General features: G+C 36.6%; 1 protein-coding gene across 1 annotated transcript in view; it reads right to left on the reverse strand.

The window, feature by feature from the left end:
• SMURF2 (SMAD specific E3 ubiquitin protein ligase 2) overlaps positions 1-15693 on the reverse strand; it is a 115479-nt gene that overhangs the window by 45827 nt on the left and 53959 nt on the right. Inside the window, exons 2-3 of the mRNA XM_027625411.2 lie at positions 7498-7536; positions 1121-1229 (exon numbers count right to left, since the gene is read on the reverse strand). Of these exons, the coding sequence (XP_027481212.1) occupies positions 1121-1229; positions 7498-7536 (148 nt within the window). The remainder of the gene's footprint in view (positions 1-1120; positions 1230-7497; positions 7537-15693) is intronic.

Genomic DNA, 15693 nt, shown 5'->3' on the forward strand with positions numbered 1-15693 from the left:
CCCAATGTAATGATAAAGGCAAGTTCCCAGACAACTGTGCAGCAGGTCTTAGACCAGTTTAGACTACCAGACCAGACTGGAGGAAAAAGACAGAGGTTTCAGGAGGGATATCTCGAAGAAGAAAACAAAGCCAATTTGTGGTTGTATATGTGGTTGTATATATGAAGATATGTTCAGTCCTGTGGGAGACTTTGGGAATTAACCAATGAGACAGAAAACTAAGCAAATGGCAAAGTAAGACAGTTAGAACTCCAGAAAAAAAAAGTTGTCAAGAAAGGAAATGTAATCATTACATGCCACATGACTCAATTATGAATAGTTACATGACCATTGTAATGTAAATACAGCACAATGATTTAACCAAAAAGGTTCACATAACTACACTAGGGGCTGGGAGAAAGAAGGGCTATGGGGGTGTTATGGATGTTGGGGGAGTAAGATGAGAGAGATCAGTTGTAAAAGCTGAATTTTCTTGTACGGTAGGAACTGTAAAAATAATACCTAAAACTACAAGTATGTAGACACTGAATCTCTCTGCATCTCTCCTCCCACCCCCACCCCATATAGAGAGGTGTATAAAATAAGCATGATATCTAGAAATACAAGAAAATACCAGAATAAATATTCAAAGTACTCAAAGTAGTTACCTTGAGAATGGGAATCAGGAATAAGAATGGGACAGCAAACTGCATTTTCCCATTAAAAGCCTTACAGTATTATGTGCCTTTTTAGAAGTTACATATACTACTGTGATTAAAATAAAACCATCCCTACAAAAGCAAAAAGAATGCCTATGAGTGCATCCCAATTATGACTTCTGGTTTTATACTCATAACTGGTGGAAAGTAAATTAATACCGTTATTTAACTGAAAAAAGATGGGGTGGGGCTGCTCTAAACTGCATATACATTTTGTTCTCCATAGGCTTATTAAGGGCACTTAGTCTTTCAAAACCAGCTATCAATAAGCCAAAGTACCTTCCCATTAGGTTTTGTGTCCCTCTGTGAAGACCAAATTATACCACAGATCAAACTCTGATCATTTTCAGTGATTCTTTTCGAAGACTATATCAAATAATACTGATTCTAGGTTTCATTTCAAATGAATCATTTAAACCTACAGGTCATAATGCTGATTCCACTTTGGATCAAGTGTATTCTTCACAGTATCTGTAGAATGGCATTGCCCAGATCCATCAACCACCACCTTAGCAAATGGATCAGGAAGTCCTGTGAAAAAAGGGGAAGAATTTTTTTTTTATTAAAGAATATTATAACATGGAAAATAGAAGATTAATTGTATAAAGCTTACTATTTACTACAAAAGATTATTCCCATTCTTTATAAAAAGTTTAACATTCAGCTATAAATTAAAGTGGTCCATTTTAAAACTAAGATTAAAGTTAATTCTATATTAAATACCAAAAGCTACGTTTTTTTCTTGCTCCTACCTCAAAACATTCTCAGCTTAAACTACAAAAGCCTAGAGGTTACCTCAGAATGTGGAAGTTTTTATACATCTACCAGCCCTTTGACCCAAGGGAGCTTAAAACATTCCTGGCTCTCTTAGAGCCTTCCCAAGGTCTCTCTTAGTAGCATTTAAAGAAACAGCTTATTAAAGGTTTTCACACAAGAACATGGGCTACAGAGAAATCAAATTAGCCAAAAAGTTTTCTTCAATAGCTACCATGAGTGATGAGAAACTGAAATAAAAAATCTAATACCCTGCCTTAAAAGATCTTTCTATCTAATTGGGGAGATAAGAATGCCATGAGGACTGGGGGATGGGTTGGCATGCCTGGGTGGCTCAGCGGGTTAAGCCTCCAACTCTTGGTTTCGGCTCAGGTCATGATCTCAAGGTTCTGAGACTGAGCCCTGCATCAGGCTCCGCACTTAGCGGGAAGTCTGCTTGAGATTCTCTCTCACCCTCTGCCCCTCCCCCAGCTCATGCTCTCTCTCAAGTGAATAAATCTTTTTTAAAAAATGCTGTTGGGGAGAGGGGACCCTGAGAATAAAGAAGGGTTTGTACTGACTATAAAGAAAACACTTTTAATACTCTGTCAGGCACTATTCTAAATGCTTTACATATATTGAATCTCTTATTCTTCACAATAATCCAGTAAATACTACTATAATCTCTACTGATGAGGAAACTAAGGCAAAAAGGGTTAATTAACTAGTCCAAGGACAAACAGTATATGACAGAGCCAGGGTCTAAAGTTTCGATTTTTAAAGTCATGCACATACAATCTGATTCTCGATTTCATGCTCCTAACCACTATGCTATGTTATACCTCTCACTTACTATGCAGTTCAACAGTGAGCACAAGTAAGAGCTCAGAAAAACAGAACAGTTGAAGTTTGAACAGTAAATCAAGGTGTGTTTTTTTTGTTTTGTTTTCTTGAGGGGATGGGACTCATTTGGGCTTTAAAGACAAACAGGAAGATTGCCAAGAAAGGTATGGCAATATTGACAATATTTGAAGGGCTCTGAGGAGTCTAACCAAATCTTCTGTGCTAATGTGTAAAAGTAAATACTGCTGGTAAGAGAGGCTTAAAAGTCAGGAAATGACTGAAATAGATAACAGGGAGCCACTCTAGGTTCTTAAGCATGGCTGTAAATACATGGTCCTATTTTCCCACTAGTGGTATTCAGGGTGGACTGGAAGAAGGAAAGACTGGTATAGAGAACATCTATGAAGCTGTTCTAAGTTCCAAAGAGTAGGATAAAAGAACAGTAAGATGAGTAGACCCTGCACTAGGGAAGTCACATGAAAAGGAAAGTAACAGTGAAATAAGCTACTCTGAAAGATCTGAGTTTATAAGAAACTAAAGTAAAAAATGACACTACAGTTTTCAGCCCTAAGTAACAATGAGAAGAGTGGTCTTTTGCAGGGAAAGAAAAGTTAGAAGGTCGGGGCACCTGGGTGGCTCAGACAGTTAAGCATCTGCCTTCGGCTCGGGTCATGGTCCTGGGATTGAGCCCGACATCGGGCTTCTTGCTCAGCGGGGAGCCTGCTTCTCCCACTCCCTCTGCCTGCCACTCCCCCTGCCTGTACTCTCTGTCAAATAAAAAATAAAAAAATCTTGAAAAAGAAAAGTTACAAGGTAAAACTAAAAATGTTAGAGACAAAAATGACAATTTAGGCATTAGACATATTGGGATAGCAAAGATTTCCTATGGACAGCTGAAAATACTAGAACAAAATGTTGTTAAGTCTTGATAAGTGAAGAACTTGTACACCTTGATATCTAATTTTTTTTTAAGTCAAGATACCAATGTGCCAAGACTCAAGGCCAGGCAGAAACTGTGTCATCAGTTCCCCAATTCTATGATTCTGTGATCTGTCAACTTCAAATAAGAAAAGATCAAAATTTACGAGTGTTAAGTATTTAAGAACATACTTGGAAGTTAGGGTACTGATATATTTAACTATATATATATTTTTAAGATTTACTTATTTATTTATTTGACACAAAGAGAGAGCACAGAGGAAGCAGCAGGCAGAGGGAGAAGCAGGCTTCCCACCGAGCAGGGAGCCCAATGCAGGGCTCAATCCCAGGACCCTGGGATCATGACCTGAGCCGAAGGCAGCCGCTTAACTGACAGAGCCACCCAGGCGCCCCTATTTAACTATATTCTTGAAGTTTACTGCTACTCATATTATTTCAATAATACCTAATCATTTTTTTTTTTTTTTAGATTTTATTTACTTATTTGACAGAGAGAGCGAGCGAGGGAACACAAGCAGGGGGAGTAGGAGAGGGAGAGGGAGAATCAGGCTTCATGCTGAGCAGGGAGCCCAACGCAAGGCTCGATCCCAGGACTCTGGGATCATGACCTGAACTGAAGGCAGACGCCTAACGACTGAGCCACCCAGGCGCCCCTAATACCTAATCATTTTTAACTGTGTTTAATGGAAGAGTACTTTTCCCTCTGCCTTCAGTAACATTAAGTATTTTCTCCTGAAGGACTCCATTCTATCTTGTTCTTTTGATTCTACTATCTCAAAAAAACACATAAGTATGTTTGTAAGCAAAAACAAAAACAAAAATCACATTTCTAGCTTTCCTTTTAGATTTTGTTTAGTTATAGAATTAAGGACTAAGGAAAACAACTTTTCCACACAAAAACACTACGTATGGCTTTCAAATCCTTAAGTATGAAATTATCAGTCCCAGCCTCCTACGTTTCTCTTCTGTTAAATAATACAAAATACAAGCTCTACACCCTAACAACAATAAAAATACCTAACTTTCAACTTACCTGATTCTATTACTCCACAAAACTTTAACTTGAGAGCCAAGTTACTGTGATGTCATCAAAAGCTATCAAGTTTTCTGAAGTGAGTGAGACCCCTAGTGGTAAACATAAAGTGGCTAAGGTATTTTCTGTATTTTTAAAAAATTTCTCAATTAGCCCCATCATTTCTGAGTCATATAAAAATAGCTAAAGCTCAAGACTTTTTCGCTACACAAATGTACTTGGGCTGCAAATGATAATGAAACAAAAATTTCCACTTAGAAGTGTGCTACTGTCCAGAGAAAAAGTTTTGTGGGTTTTTTGTTGTTGTTGTTGTTGTTTTTTTTAAGTAGGCTCCATGCCCAGCATGGAGCCCAATCTCAGGGCTTGAACTCATGACCATGAGATCAAGCCCTGAGATCAAGAGTCTAATACTTAACCAAATGAGCCACCCAAGTGCCCCTAAAGCTTTATTTTTGATTGGGGGAAGAAAAAAAAAATCTTTCACCAACCATCTTGGTTCTGAGTGACTTCAATTTGGCCCTTATATACAGCACCTTAACACAGTAGCTTACACACAAATCTTTTATTTAAATGTTGCATAAAAGAGAAAAAAATACGCTAATGAAAATATTCTTGGGGCACCTGGGTGGCTCAGTTTGTTAAGTGTCTGCCCTTGGCTCAGGTCATGATCTCACGGTCCTGGGATCAAGCCCTACGTCGGGCTCTCTGCTCAGCAGGGAGTCTGTTTCTCTCTCTCCCACTCCCCCTACTTGTGCTCTCTTGCGCGCTCTCTCTCTAATAAATAAAAAAAATCTTTAAAAAAACAGTCTTTAAAAAACAGATAATGGATAAACATATATGTGACAAAGAGAATCTAGATTGGATATTCACTATAAAACTCTCTACATGTTCCTATATGTGAGAAATTTTTCCTTCTAAAATTTTGGGGGAAGGGAAGTAACTTATTTTTTAAAGCCAATAAGCTTGCAAACAATTCTAAAAAGTGAATTAGCAAAACTTTTCTCAGGAAGGGTAGTTACCCAAAATAAATAGTATTATCTCAAATTATACAAATTACTCTACAACACTTGGCTTTGTATTTTTTCCTATAATTAAATATATACACACATACATATTTCATCAGCCTATAGTCATGCTTGATATTAAAATTTACTTTTCTCATTCAACATGCTTTAAACCTCATTACAAACAAGTACTTTATATTTTGGTATCAATGATAATTGCATTCTGATCAATAAACATTCTCACTCAAATTTCATTAAAAGATTTAAGAAGTACTCTAATTCCTTCTCTGGAATTAATGTGGGCCACCCTCAACTTATAAGCGGATCAAAGACAGATGTAAATCTACCACAGCAGAGGCTGTTCTCACTGTGAACCCGGGAGATAGTCCATCCCTGGCTGAGTGCCTTCGGAAGGCCTCACGATTGGCTTTCCTGTTTCCCTTTCCAGAGCCATCATAATCACATAGTTTCCCCTAATTTTCTTATCCCTGGAGCAAACTCACAACTCTTAAGAATTTTTATTAATTTTTACGCGTACACCAATGAAAAAGAGAAGGAGTTCAAGAAGGAACTCCTTTTTTTCCTAACTACAAGTTAAGGGCAGATAAAGGTCATATAAGTGATAACAATGGGCTCTCCGAGGTTTATCAAAAATTAAAGTAAGATTCCCCTAGATTTTCTAGGAAAACTGAGACAAGGTTATTTGGATATTTTACTGGAGAAGCTGTATCTTGGGACTCTGGAGGGAAGAATGAACTTGGGAAGGAAGGCTGGGAGACAAAATGGAAGATTTTATCTTTAAAACCAGAGCAGATGTCTTGGAGAGTGCAGAAGCAACTTTAAGAGTATGCATTCCTCACTTTCCTCCCTTTTTTCCTTGTCACTTGCCTATCTGATCCTATTTGCCACTCTGCAGTCCTACTAGAATAAATTCTACATCAAATCAACCTTTAAGGGTAAAAGAGTATACATTGGTTACTAGGTTATTAGTGACAAGGATGAGATAAGTAGTTCAGCAAAAGCCTGTGAAGATATTATTTGGTGGCAGCATGAAGACAGGCCAGTGGCCTCTGCTACTGCAACATGCAGTAGTAGGGTGGAGAGCACACAGTACATAAATTGGAACTGCTTAAAACTTTAACTATGCCCCCAATTATCCTATTTAACTCCTTTCCCATATAAACACAGACACCAGAAAATTTTCTAATTATATAAAGGTTTATAAGATGTTATTTTACAAACTTTAATTTTGGTTCTCTCCGGAAATTTTAAAAGAAAATTTCAAGTGAAAAGAATTAAGTACGATTTTAAAAAATGCATCAAGAGCTTATTCTTTTAATCAAACCCCTGAAAATTAAGTAATATCATATTAAATTAGCACTTACAGCTAGTTTTTCCTGGCTGGTAGAACTTGAATTTTAAAATCTAATGAAATGTCTCATTTATAACTTCAAATATTTTACATATAAAATTTTGTTGGCTTATAGTTCCTTACCAAAAGTTATATCATTTTTCCTCACTTATATATTTTTAAATTTTCTTTACTCAATAATTTAAAGCTATCATGAAATATGATATTACAGGGTAAAGATTCTAAACACACGTGAGGGGTTCTTCCCAATCCTCCCTCACAAAACTTAATCCTAAATAAAGCCACCAAAAAAAAAAAAAAATTGACAACTTATTGGCAAAGAGACTGCAAATATGGGAACCAAATGTCTGCTTTGGAGTCTGAGACATAAGAGCATCTATGATTGAATGTGGCAGAGATTTCTTTCCTACACTCTGGAAATTCCAAGCAGGCTGAATGACTTCTCTACTTTCCAAGGAATCATGACTGCCTGAATAAAATTTCCTATAAAATGTTAGAAAAGAAAAAAAAAGTGTTTACAAAATAATCTATACTTTTCTAGAAACCTAGTAGTATATGCACACCTTCAGTATTCTCCACGCACATCTCATATACACACTTACCACACACGTTTCACACAAATACGTGGGAGGAGTGGATACAAGGAAAGGGACTAAAGCTAAAAAGGCACAAAATCCTCTAAAAAAAAAAACCACAAAACAAAAAACAGTGTTGCCAAAAGGCTCTGACCCAAAGCATTCATAAAACAGTACTGAGTAGATTTCTGAATAGAGAACTCACTTAGCCAGACAATTCTGAAAGTGTTATCCAAAAAGTCTACACACAACATACAAGATTTAAAGTTAATTTACTTACGGAAAAAATCCTTTTTCACCAAGTTTTTTGCACAGAGTACTGTAAAGGAAACAAAAAAATATACATGGAAAGAATTAAAACGGTAAGACTGCACTGTCAAAAGATTCATTTTAAAACAATGAAAACACCAGTGAATAATAATAATAACTACAGCAAAGTATGAAATATGATCACAAATTTTTATTAAAGACTAGCAAAAGACAGCTGAACCAGTGGTTGCAACTTCAGCAATGATCACAGTAACAGCTGAGGGCCAGAAAGTTTATAAATCTGGTATTCTAATAAGAATCGACTTCCAATCAATCTTCCCTCAAGATTTACCTCAGAGTAGCCTGGTGAGAAAGGGAAAACAGTTCTAAGAAGAAAATATGTAAACTTAGGTTGATAAATATATTTTTAAATGAAATACTTTTGTACTGATCATAAATTCGAACTTTCTTGATATAGATGAGATTTTTTTTTTAAATAACATTGTTATATACTCTTCATCTAACTCTACAGAATTTTACAGGAGATAAATTACCTTCTCCTAAATCATCAGCTCAATGACAAGACAGATTACTGTATCTACCAAAAACTGAAAGTTAATAATATTGAGACAGATATCCCAAATCCACATTCTCTGTATTACCTTGCATTAAATTACTACTTTTATGGTGATGGATGCACAACCTTGTGAATATATTAAAAGTATTGAATTGCACACTCTAAAGGGGTGAATTTTATAGTATGTGATTATATGTTAACTTAAAAATTACTGCTTATGTAGTCATAAACTTTTTTTTTTTAAGATTTTATTTTTTTATTTGACAGAGACAGACACAGCAAGAGAAGGAACACAAGCAGGGGGAGTGGGAGAGGGAGAAGCAGGCTTCCCGCGGAGCAGGGAGCCCGACGCGGGGCTCGATCCCAGGACCCCGAGACCGTGACCTGAGCCGAAGGCAGCCGCTCAACAACTGAGCCACCCAGGCGCCCCTAAACTTAACTTCTTTAATTCAAACTTGTTACAAGTGAGAGGAAAACATCAATTTCCATATGTTTCTATTTTATAAAATATCTGTAAATGTAATGTTTGGTTAATTTCTACCCACTTCGGTTTAAATGGTCTGTTCAATTAATCACAACTATTTAAAGTTTAGTGTATAAAGTTCATTTAACATAACAAACCTCAGCAATAAGTCAAAATATATTCACTTTGAAAGTTCAAATAAAAATAATTTTGAAGACAGATGCCATTGGCAAATGAATAAAATTATTAAGTAAGCACGAGATACTGATTTACTAGTCAGTTTCTTAGGCCCTGTCTTAGAAACAGTTTTATTTTTAAAAACATAAAAACTCAATCATGAAAACTAAGGGCCATAACTAAGAGTACCAAACCACAAACTGGATTTAGAAGAACTTCTCCCTAAACCTTGATTATCACCCTATAAACTGAACACTCAGGATCAATACATACACAACACATACATGAATCCAAATTATAATCTTCAGTCCTGACGAGGTAATGGCTTTTTTAATCATCAGCCTATGATTCCAGAGTGAAATGATTTCACATGCTACTTTAGAGAAACAGAAAATATATGTGAATTCCCCAACTTCTTATCACTAACCCTACAAACTTCTGTTTTGATACTCATCCTTTTTGCCTTCCTTCCACTTGGTGTCCACCCTCCTACCACTGTCCTCCCCCCCCCCCACCATGGCTGCGTTCTACCAACAGAGCACGAAGACCCCTTTCTCTCCACATCCTCACCGACACTTGTTATTTCTTGTCCTTCTGATTGCAGCCATTCTGACAGGTATGAGGTGATATCTCATTATGGTTTTCATTTACATTTCCCTGAAGGTCAGGGGTATCAAGCATCTTTTCATGGATCTACTGGCCATCTGCATGTCTTCTTTGGAAAAATGTCTACTCGGGTCCTCTGCCCATTTTTTAATAGAATTATCTGTGTTTTTTGCATGTCGAGTTGTATAAGTTCTTTATATATTTTGGATATTAACCCCTTATCAAACATATCATTTGCAAATATTTTCTCCCATTCAGTAGGTTGACTTTTTGTTTTGTTGATAGTTTCTGTTGCCGTGCAAAAGCTTTTTATTTTGGTATACTCCCAAAAATTTAACTTTGCTTTTGTTTCCCTTGCCTGAGGAGACGTATCTAGAAAAAATGTTTCCACTGTCAAGGTTAAAATTACTGCTTATGTTTTCTTCTAGGAGTTTTATGGTTTCTGGTCTCACATTTAGGTCTGTATGGTATCAGAAAGCGGTCCAGTTTCATTCTTTTGCACGTGGCTGCCCAGTTTTCCTAGTACCATTGGTTGAACAGACTGTCCTTTTCCCACCATATATTTTTTCCTACTTTGTCACAGATTAGTTGACCTTATCAGTGTGAGTTTATTTCTGGGCTCTCTATTCTGTTCCTTTTATCTATGTGTCTATCTTGTGCCAGTACCATACTATTCTGATTACTACAGCTTCGTAGTGTATTTATCCTGAAATCTGGGACTATGATACCCCCTCCAGCTTTGTTCTTCTTTCTCCAGATTGCTTTGACTATTCAGGGTCTCTTGTGGTTCCACACAAATTTTAGTATTATTTCTTCTAGATCTGTGAAAAATGTTGTTGGTATTTAAATAGGGACTGCATAAAACCTGTAGATTGCTTTGGGTAGTATGGACATTTTAACAATATTGGTTCTTACAATCCATGAACATGTAATATCTTTCCATTTATTTGTGTCACTTTCAATTTCTTCCATCAGTGTTTTACTGTTTCTAGAGTACAGGTCTTTCACCGCCTTGGTTAAGTTGATTCATAGGTATTTTATTCTTTTTGGTGCAATTATAAATGGGATTGTTTTATGTCTCGTTCTCCTACTTCATTATTAGTGTGCAGAAATGCAACAGATTTCTATATATTGGTTTTTTATCCTGCAATTTTACTGAATTCATTTATCAGTTCTAGTAGTTTTTGGCGGAGTCCTTAGATTTTCTATATATATTATCATGTCATCTGCAAATAGTCAAAAGTTTTACTTTCTCCTTACCAATTTGGGTGCCTTTTATTTCTTTTTTTCTTTTTTTTTAAAGATTTATTTATTTATTTTTGAGAGAGTGAGAATGAGAGAGAGAGAGAGAGAGAGTACATGAGATGGGGGAGGGTTAGAGGGAGAAGCAGGCTCCTCGCCGAGCAGGGAACCCAAAGCGGGACTCGATCCCAGGACTCCAGGATCATGACCTGAGCCGAAGGCAGTCGCCTAACCAACTGAGCCACCCAGGCACCCTTTTATTTCTTTTTCTTGTCTGATTGCTGCAGCTAGGAGGACCTCCAGTGCTATACTGAATAAAGGTGGTGAGTAGACATCTTTGTCTTATTCCTGATTTTAGAGTAAAAGCTCTTAATTTTTTCTCCCTCAGGACCAGATGGGCCTAACAGGTATATACAGAACATTCCATTCGAATACATGTTCTTTTCAAGTACACATGGAACATTCTCCAGGATAGATCACAAGTTAGATCACAAAACAGGTCTCAATAAATTCAAAAGGACTGAAATCATATGCACTTTTTCCTACAACAGATATCAATCACAAGAAAAAATCTGTAAAGAACACAAATATTTGGAGGCTAAATAACATGCTACTAAACAATGAATGTGTCAACCTCTAAATCAAAGAGGAAATCAAAAAATACATGGAGACAAATGAAAATGAAAACACAATGGTCCACAATCTTTGGGATGCAGCAAAAGCTGTTCTAAGAAGAAAGTTTATAGCAATACAGACCTACCTCAAGAAACAAGAAAAATAAACATACAACCTAACTTTACACGTAAAAGAGCTAGAAAAAGAGGAACAAAGTCCAAAGCCTGTCAAAAGAAGGAAATAAAGTTTAGACCAGAAATCAATGAAATAGAAAGAAAGAAAGAGAGAGAGAGAGAGAGAAAGAAAGAAAGAAAGAGAAAAAAGAAAGAAAGAACGAAAGAACGAAAGAACGAAAGAACGAAAGAAAGAAAGAAAAGAAAGAAGAAAAAGAAGAAAGAAGAAGAAAAAAAAAAGAAAGAAAGAAAGAAAGAAAGAAAGAGAAAGAAAGAAAAGAAAAAAAAAGAAAGACGCGAGAAAAGCTCAACGAAACTGGGAACAAGTTCTTTAAAATAAACAAAATTTTACTTTATTTTATCTGGACAAAACTTTAACCAGATTCATCAAGAAAAAGAGAAGACTCAAATAAATAAAATCAGAAATCCTGGAGAGATAACAACCAGCACCGCAGGAATACAAAGGATTATAAGAGACTATTATGAAAAATGTTATGCCAACAAATTGGACAACCTAGAAGAAATGGATAAATTCCTAGAAACAAAGAACCTTCCAAAACTGAATAAGGAAGAAACAGAAAATCTGAACAGACCAAGTACTGATAAAACTGACAACAATCAAAATAATCAAATTTCGATAATAATCAAAAAGCTTCCAACACAAACAGAAATCCAGGACCAGACAGCTTCACCGGTGAATTCTACCAAACATTTAAAGAAAAGTTCTTCTCAAACTATTCCAAAAAAACAAAAGGAAAGCTTCCAAATTCATTCTGCAAGGCCAGCATTCTCCTGATACCAAAACCAAAGACACTTAAAAAAAGAACACCATAGGCTGATATCTCTGATGAACATAGATGCAAAAATCCCCAACAAAATATTAGCAAACCCAATCCAACAATACATTAAAAAAAAAAATCATTCACCACGATCAAGTGGGATTTATCCCAGGATGCAAAGGGCAGTTCAATATTCACAAATCAATCAATATGATTAATCACATTAACAAGAGAAAGGATAAAAAACCATATGATCATCTCAATAGATGCAGAAAAAGCACCTGACAAAGTACAATATCCATACATAATAAATACTCTGAACAAAGTAAATTTAGAATGACTCCACTTCTTCACTTCCCACTAATGCCTTAATTCACTGCAATTTGTTTTCCTCTCTCACCATTGCCCCTACATGGCTTCTCCAAAGCGCCAGGGACATTAATTACTAAATCCATCCAATGGACATCTTTCATTATTATCACACTTGACCCCTGAGGAGCATTTGCCTCCTCTGGAACCCCTCTTTTCTTCTGGTTTCTGTTCAATACCACATTCACCTGGTTTTATACCAGGCATAAAATGCATTCTAAATCTTCCTTGCTAGATCTTTTTCCTATATTCCATCCATGGAAATTGGGGTTCTTCAGGATTTGTGGCCTAGATCCTCTTCTTTTACTCTATAACCTGAGGAGCACAGAAGCCCATCTTTGCAAACCTTGGAATTATACGTAAACTGTCATATGCAGCATGTGTACTTTTCTGGGGAAAGAACACACATTTTTCCTAGGAGAAAATTCACAGCCTAACAGACTGACAAAGCTCTTCTTCCCCTCTCAAAAAATAAATATGAAGAGCTACATTTCATACATTCTCCCTGGCCTTTACCATTCTGGTGACACCTAAATATAAAGACCCAATCTTAACTCTCTCCTAAACTTAAATTAAATATGCCCCCAAAATAAAATCATCTCCTCCTCCCCAAAAACTGCTCTTCCAGTTCACTTTCTTTCAATAAATAACCTTGCTTTTGACTCCACTGCTCCAGTCAGAAATCTTAACAGCAACCTTCACTACTCTTCCCCCTCCCCACCTCCTGGCAAATAACAATTCTAATCAATTCTGCCTCTCAAATAGCCTTCATCCGTCCACTTCTATTAACAATGACCCCACCTTTGTCCAGGCCACCATCAACTAGTCTAGGCCATTACAACCAGCCTGCCAATCAGTCCCCTGCCTGAAGCCTCAACTCTCCAATCAGTTCTCCACAATGGATCCAAAGTGATCTCTTTACAAACATGATTAAGTCCTTCCATACATTTCCCCTCCTCCTAATACCATTCCAAAATATCCTTAAAACATTCCTCAGAACTATCCTTCCACCTTTGTTCTGGATTGGCTTCTAAGTTCATCATTGTTTTTTGTTTTTTTAAGATTTTATTTATTTATTTGAGAGACTGAGCAAGCACAAGCAAGGGGAGGAGCACAGGCAGAGGGGGAAGCAGACTCCCTGCTGAGCAAGGAGCCCAATGCAGGACTCAATCCCAGGACCCTGGGATCATGACCTGAGTTGAAGGCCGACGCTTAACCAACTGAGCCACTCAGGCGTCCCCCTATATCATTCACTCTTTCACCATTTTCTAAGGACCTACTTTGTGCCAAGTACTATAACAGATTCTGCAGACACAGGGATAAATACTTTGTATTTAAATAGTATTCAGTGGGCCACCTGGGTGGCTCAGTTGGTTAAGTGGCTGCCTTCGGCTCATGTCGTGTTCCCAGGGTCCTGGTATCGAGCCCAGGGTCCTGGTATCGAGCCCCCGCATCGGGCTCCCTGCTCAGCGGGGAGTCTGCTTCTCCCTCTCCCTCTGCCCCTGCTCGTATGCTTGCTTGCTCTTTCTCTCTCTCAAATAAATAAAATTTAAAAAAATAAATAAATAGTACTTAGTATTTAAATAGTACTTTGCCCTCAGAGCTTGCAGGTCAAGTATACTTCAAATATTATGCCATTAATGACCTTTTTTTGTTGTTGTTTTCTCAAGAAACTATTTTAAATTTTGCAAAAATCTCCTTTAGTATCTTTGAGGCAACCAATTTGAGGTGATTGGAGAAAACCATTTGCAGAAGTGCAGATGAAATAAATATTACCATTTCAGTCAGTAATTTCTTTTTATGGTTGGATAAGAGTTATCAATTGCAACACACCATGTAGTAATATCAGAGTAAATCCCAGCTGTAGAAACAGAATGGTATTGCTGTTCTTACTGAGTTGTACTCATAATGAATGGCTGTCTATGCTTAATCTGAATAAAACTCCCAACTGTTCAGTATCTTCTTGCCAAAAATTCCCCTTCCTCCTCCAGATTGGAGTTGCATTCCAATTACACTGCTGATTGGAATGAGACTGCTTGAGAGAAAGAAAAAACCACTCAGACATCCCGTCTTCTGTCGCCCCATGAAAACAGATTTTATAACACTGTTCCTGCAACTCAAAAGTTGCATAGACTATTTTTGAAAAGAGTAGATTTCTCTGGATTTTCTTTGAACTTATATTATCATTGTAAAATAAAACTGAAGTTCAGGATAACATTCCTATACATATTCCAACAAGACGGCCTAGTGCTTTAAAAATGTCTACTAATATGCACCCTTCCTGATCACTGGCACATGACAGCAATTTAGATCTTTCTGCTCCAAGAAATAACCACTACCTCAACTCCTACACATGGAATGAAAATGAAATGTAAGCTCTACAGAAAACTCATACACAAATTTTTATACGTACATATTTTAGTTACTGTTGCTTGAAACGGGAGCATACATAATTCACATTCAAGAGATTACAAAATGTTGCAATGAGAAGTATCAACTACAACTCTCTGTGCATAATAATGAAACGGTTAAGGATGACAAGTACCATGTTGAAATATTATTACACATCCATTAAAATTATGTGAATATATTTATTGACAAGAAAATATTTCTTTAAATGCTAAGAGTAGAAGTCCATTTACAAATAATACATTTAATAAAATGTAATTTTAGTAGGGAATATAAGAAGACTGGCTAACATTACTGAATATATACTATGTGCAAATGTACATCTACTACTCTGTGAAGTAAGTGGTATTACTACCTACATTTTAGAGATGAAGAAACGGAGATTCAGGCATTAAAGACTTGCCAGAGATTTACAGTGTAAGTACTAGAGTTGAGATGCCAACTCAAACAGACTAACTACAGAATCCAAAATTTGAACCATCATACATAAAATGAAACATAGTCTCTCAGGTTAGCTCTTCCTATATAAAGGAACTCATACTGGTTAAAGCAATTATCGGTCTGATACAAGTTCACAAAATAGTCAACAGAAACCTAGGATGCAAAAGGGCCTTCTGCAAAAAATGAGCAATCTCCCTCTTTCAATAGATGTAACAGTTTACCCCTACAATCATATTAGACCTGTTTTTAACTAAGTATCTTGCCAAAGTGCCATTTAATCTAATAATTTTAGGCCATTTGTTTTATGCATGTTACAAAACAAACTGGGCTGCTAAGTTTAACTTAATATATTTAGTACCTGGCAGGCAGGTGATTA

Source organism: Zalophus californianus, chromosome 16, assembly GCF_009762305.2.
Source record: "Zalophus californianus isolate mZalCal1 chromosome 16, mZalCal1.pri.v2, whole genome shotgun sequence".
In the NCBI taxonomy this organism is placed as follows: domain Eukaryota; kingdom Metazoa; phylum Chordata; class Mammalia; order Carnivora; family Otariidae; genus Zalophus; species Zalophus californianus.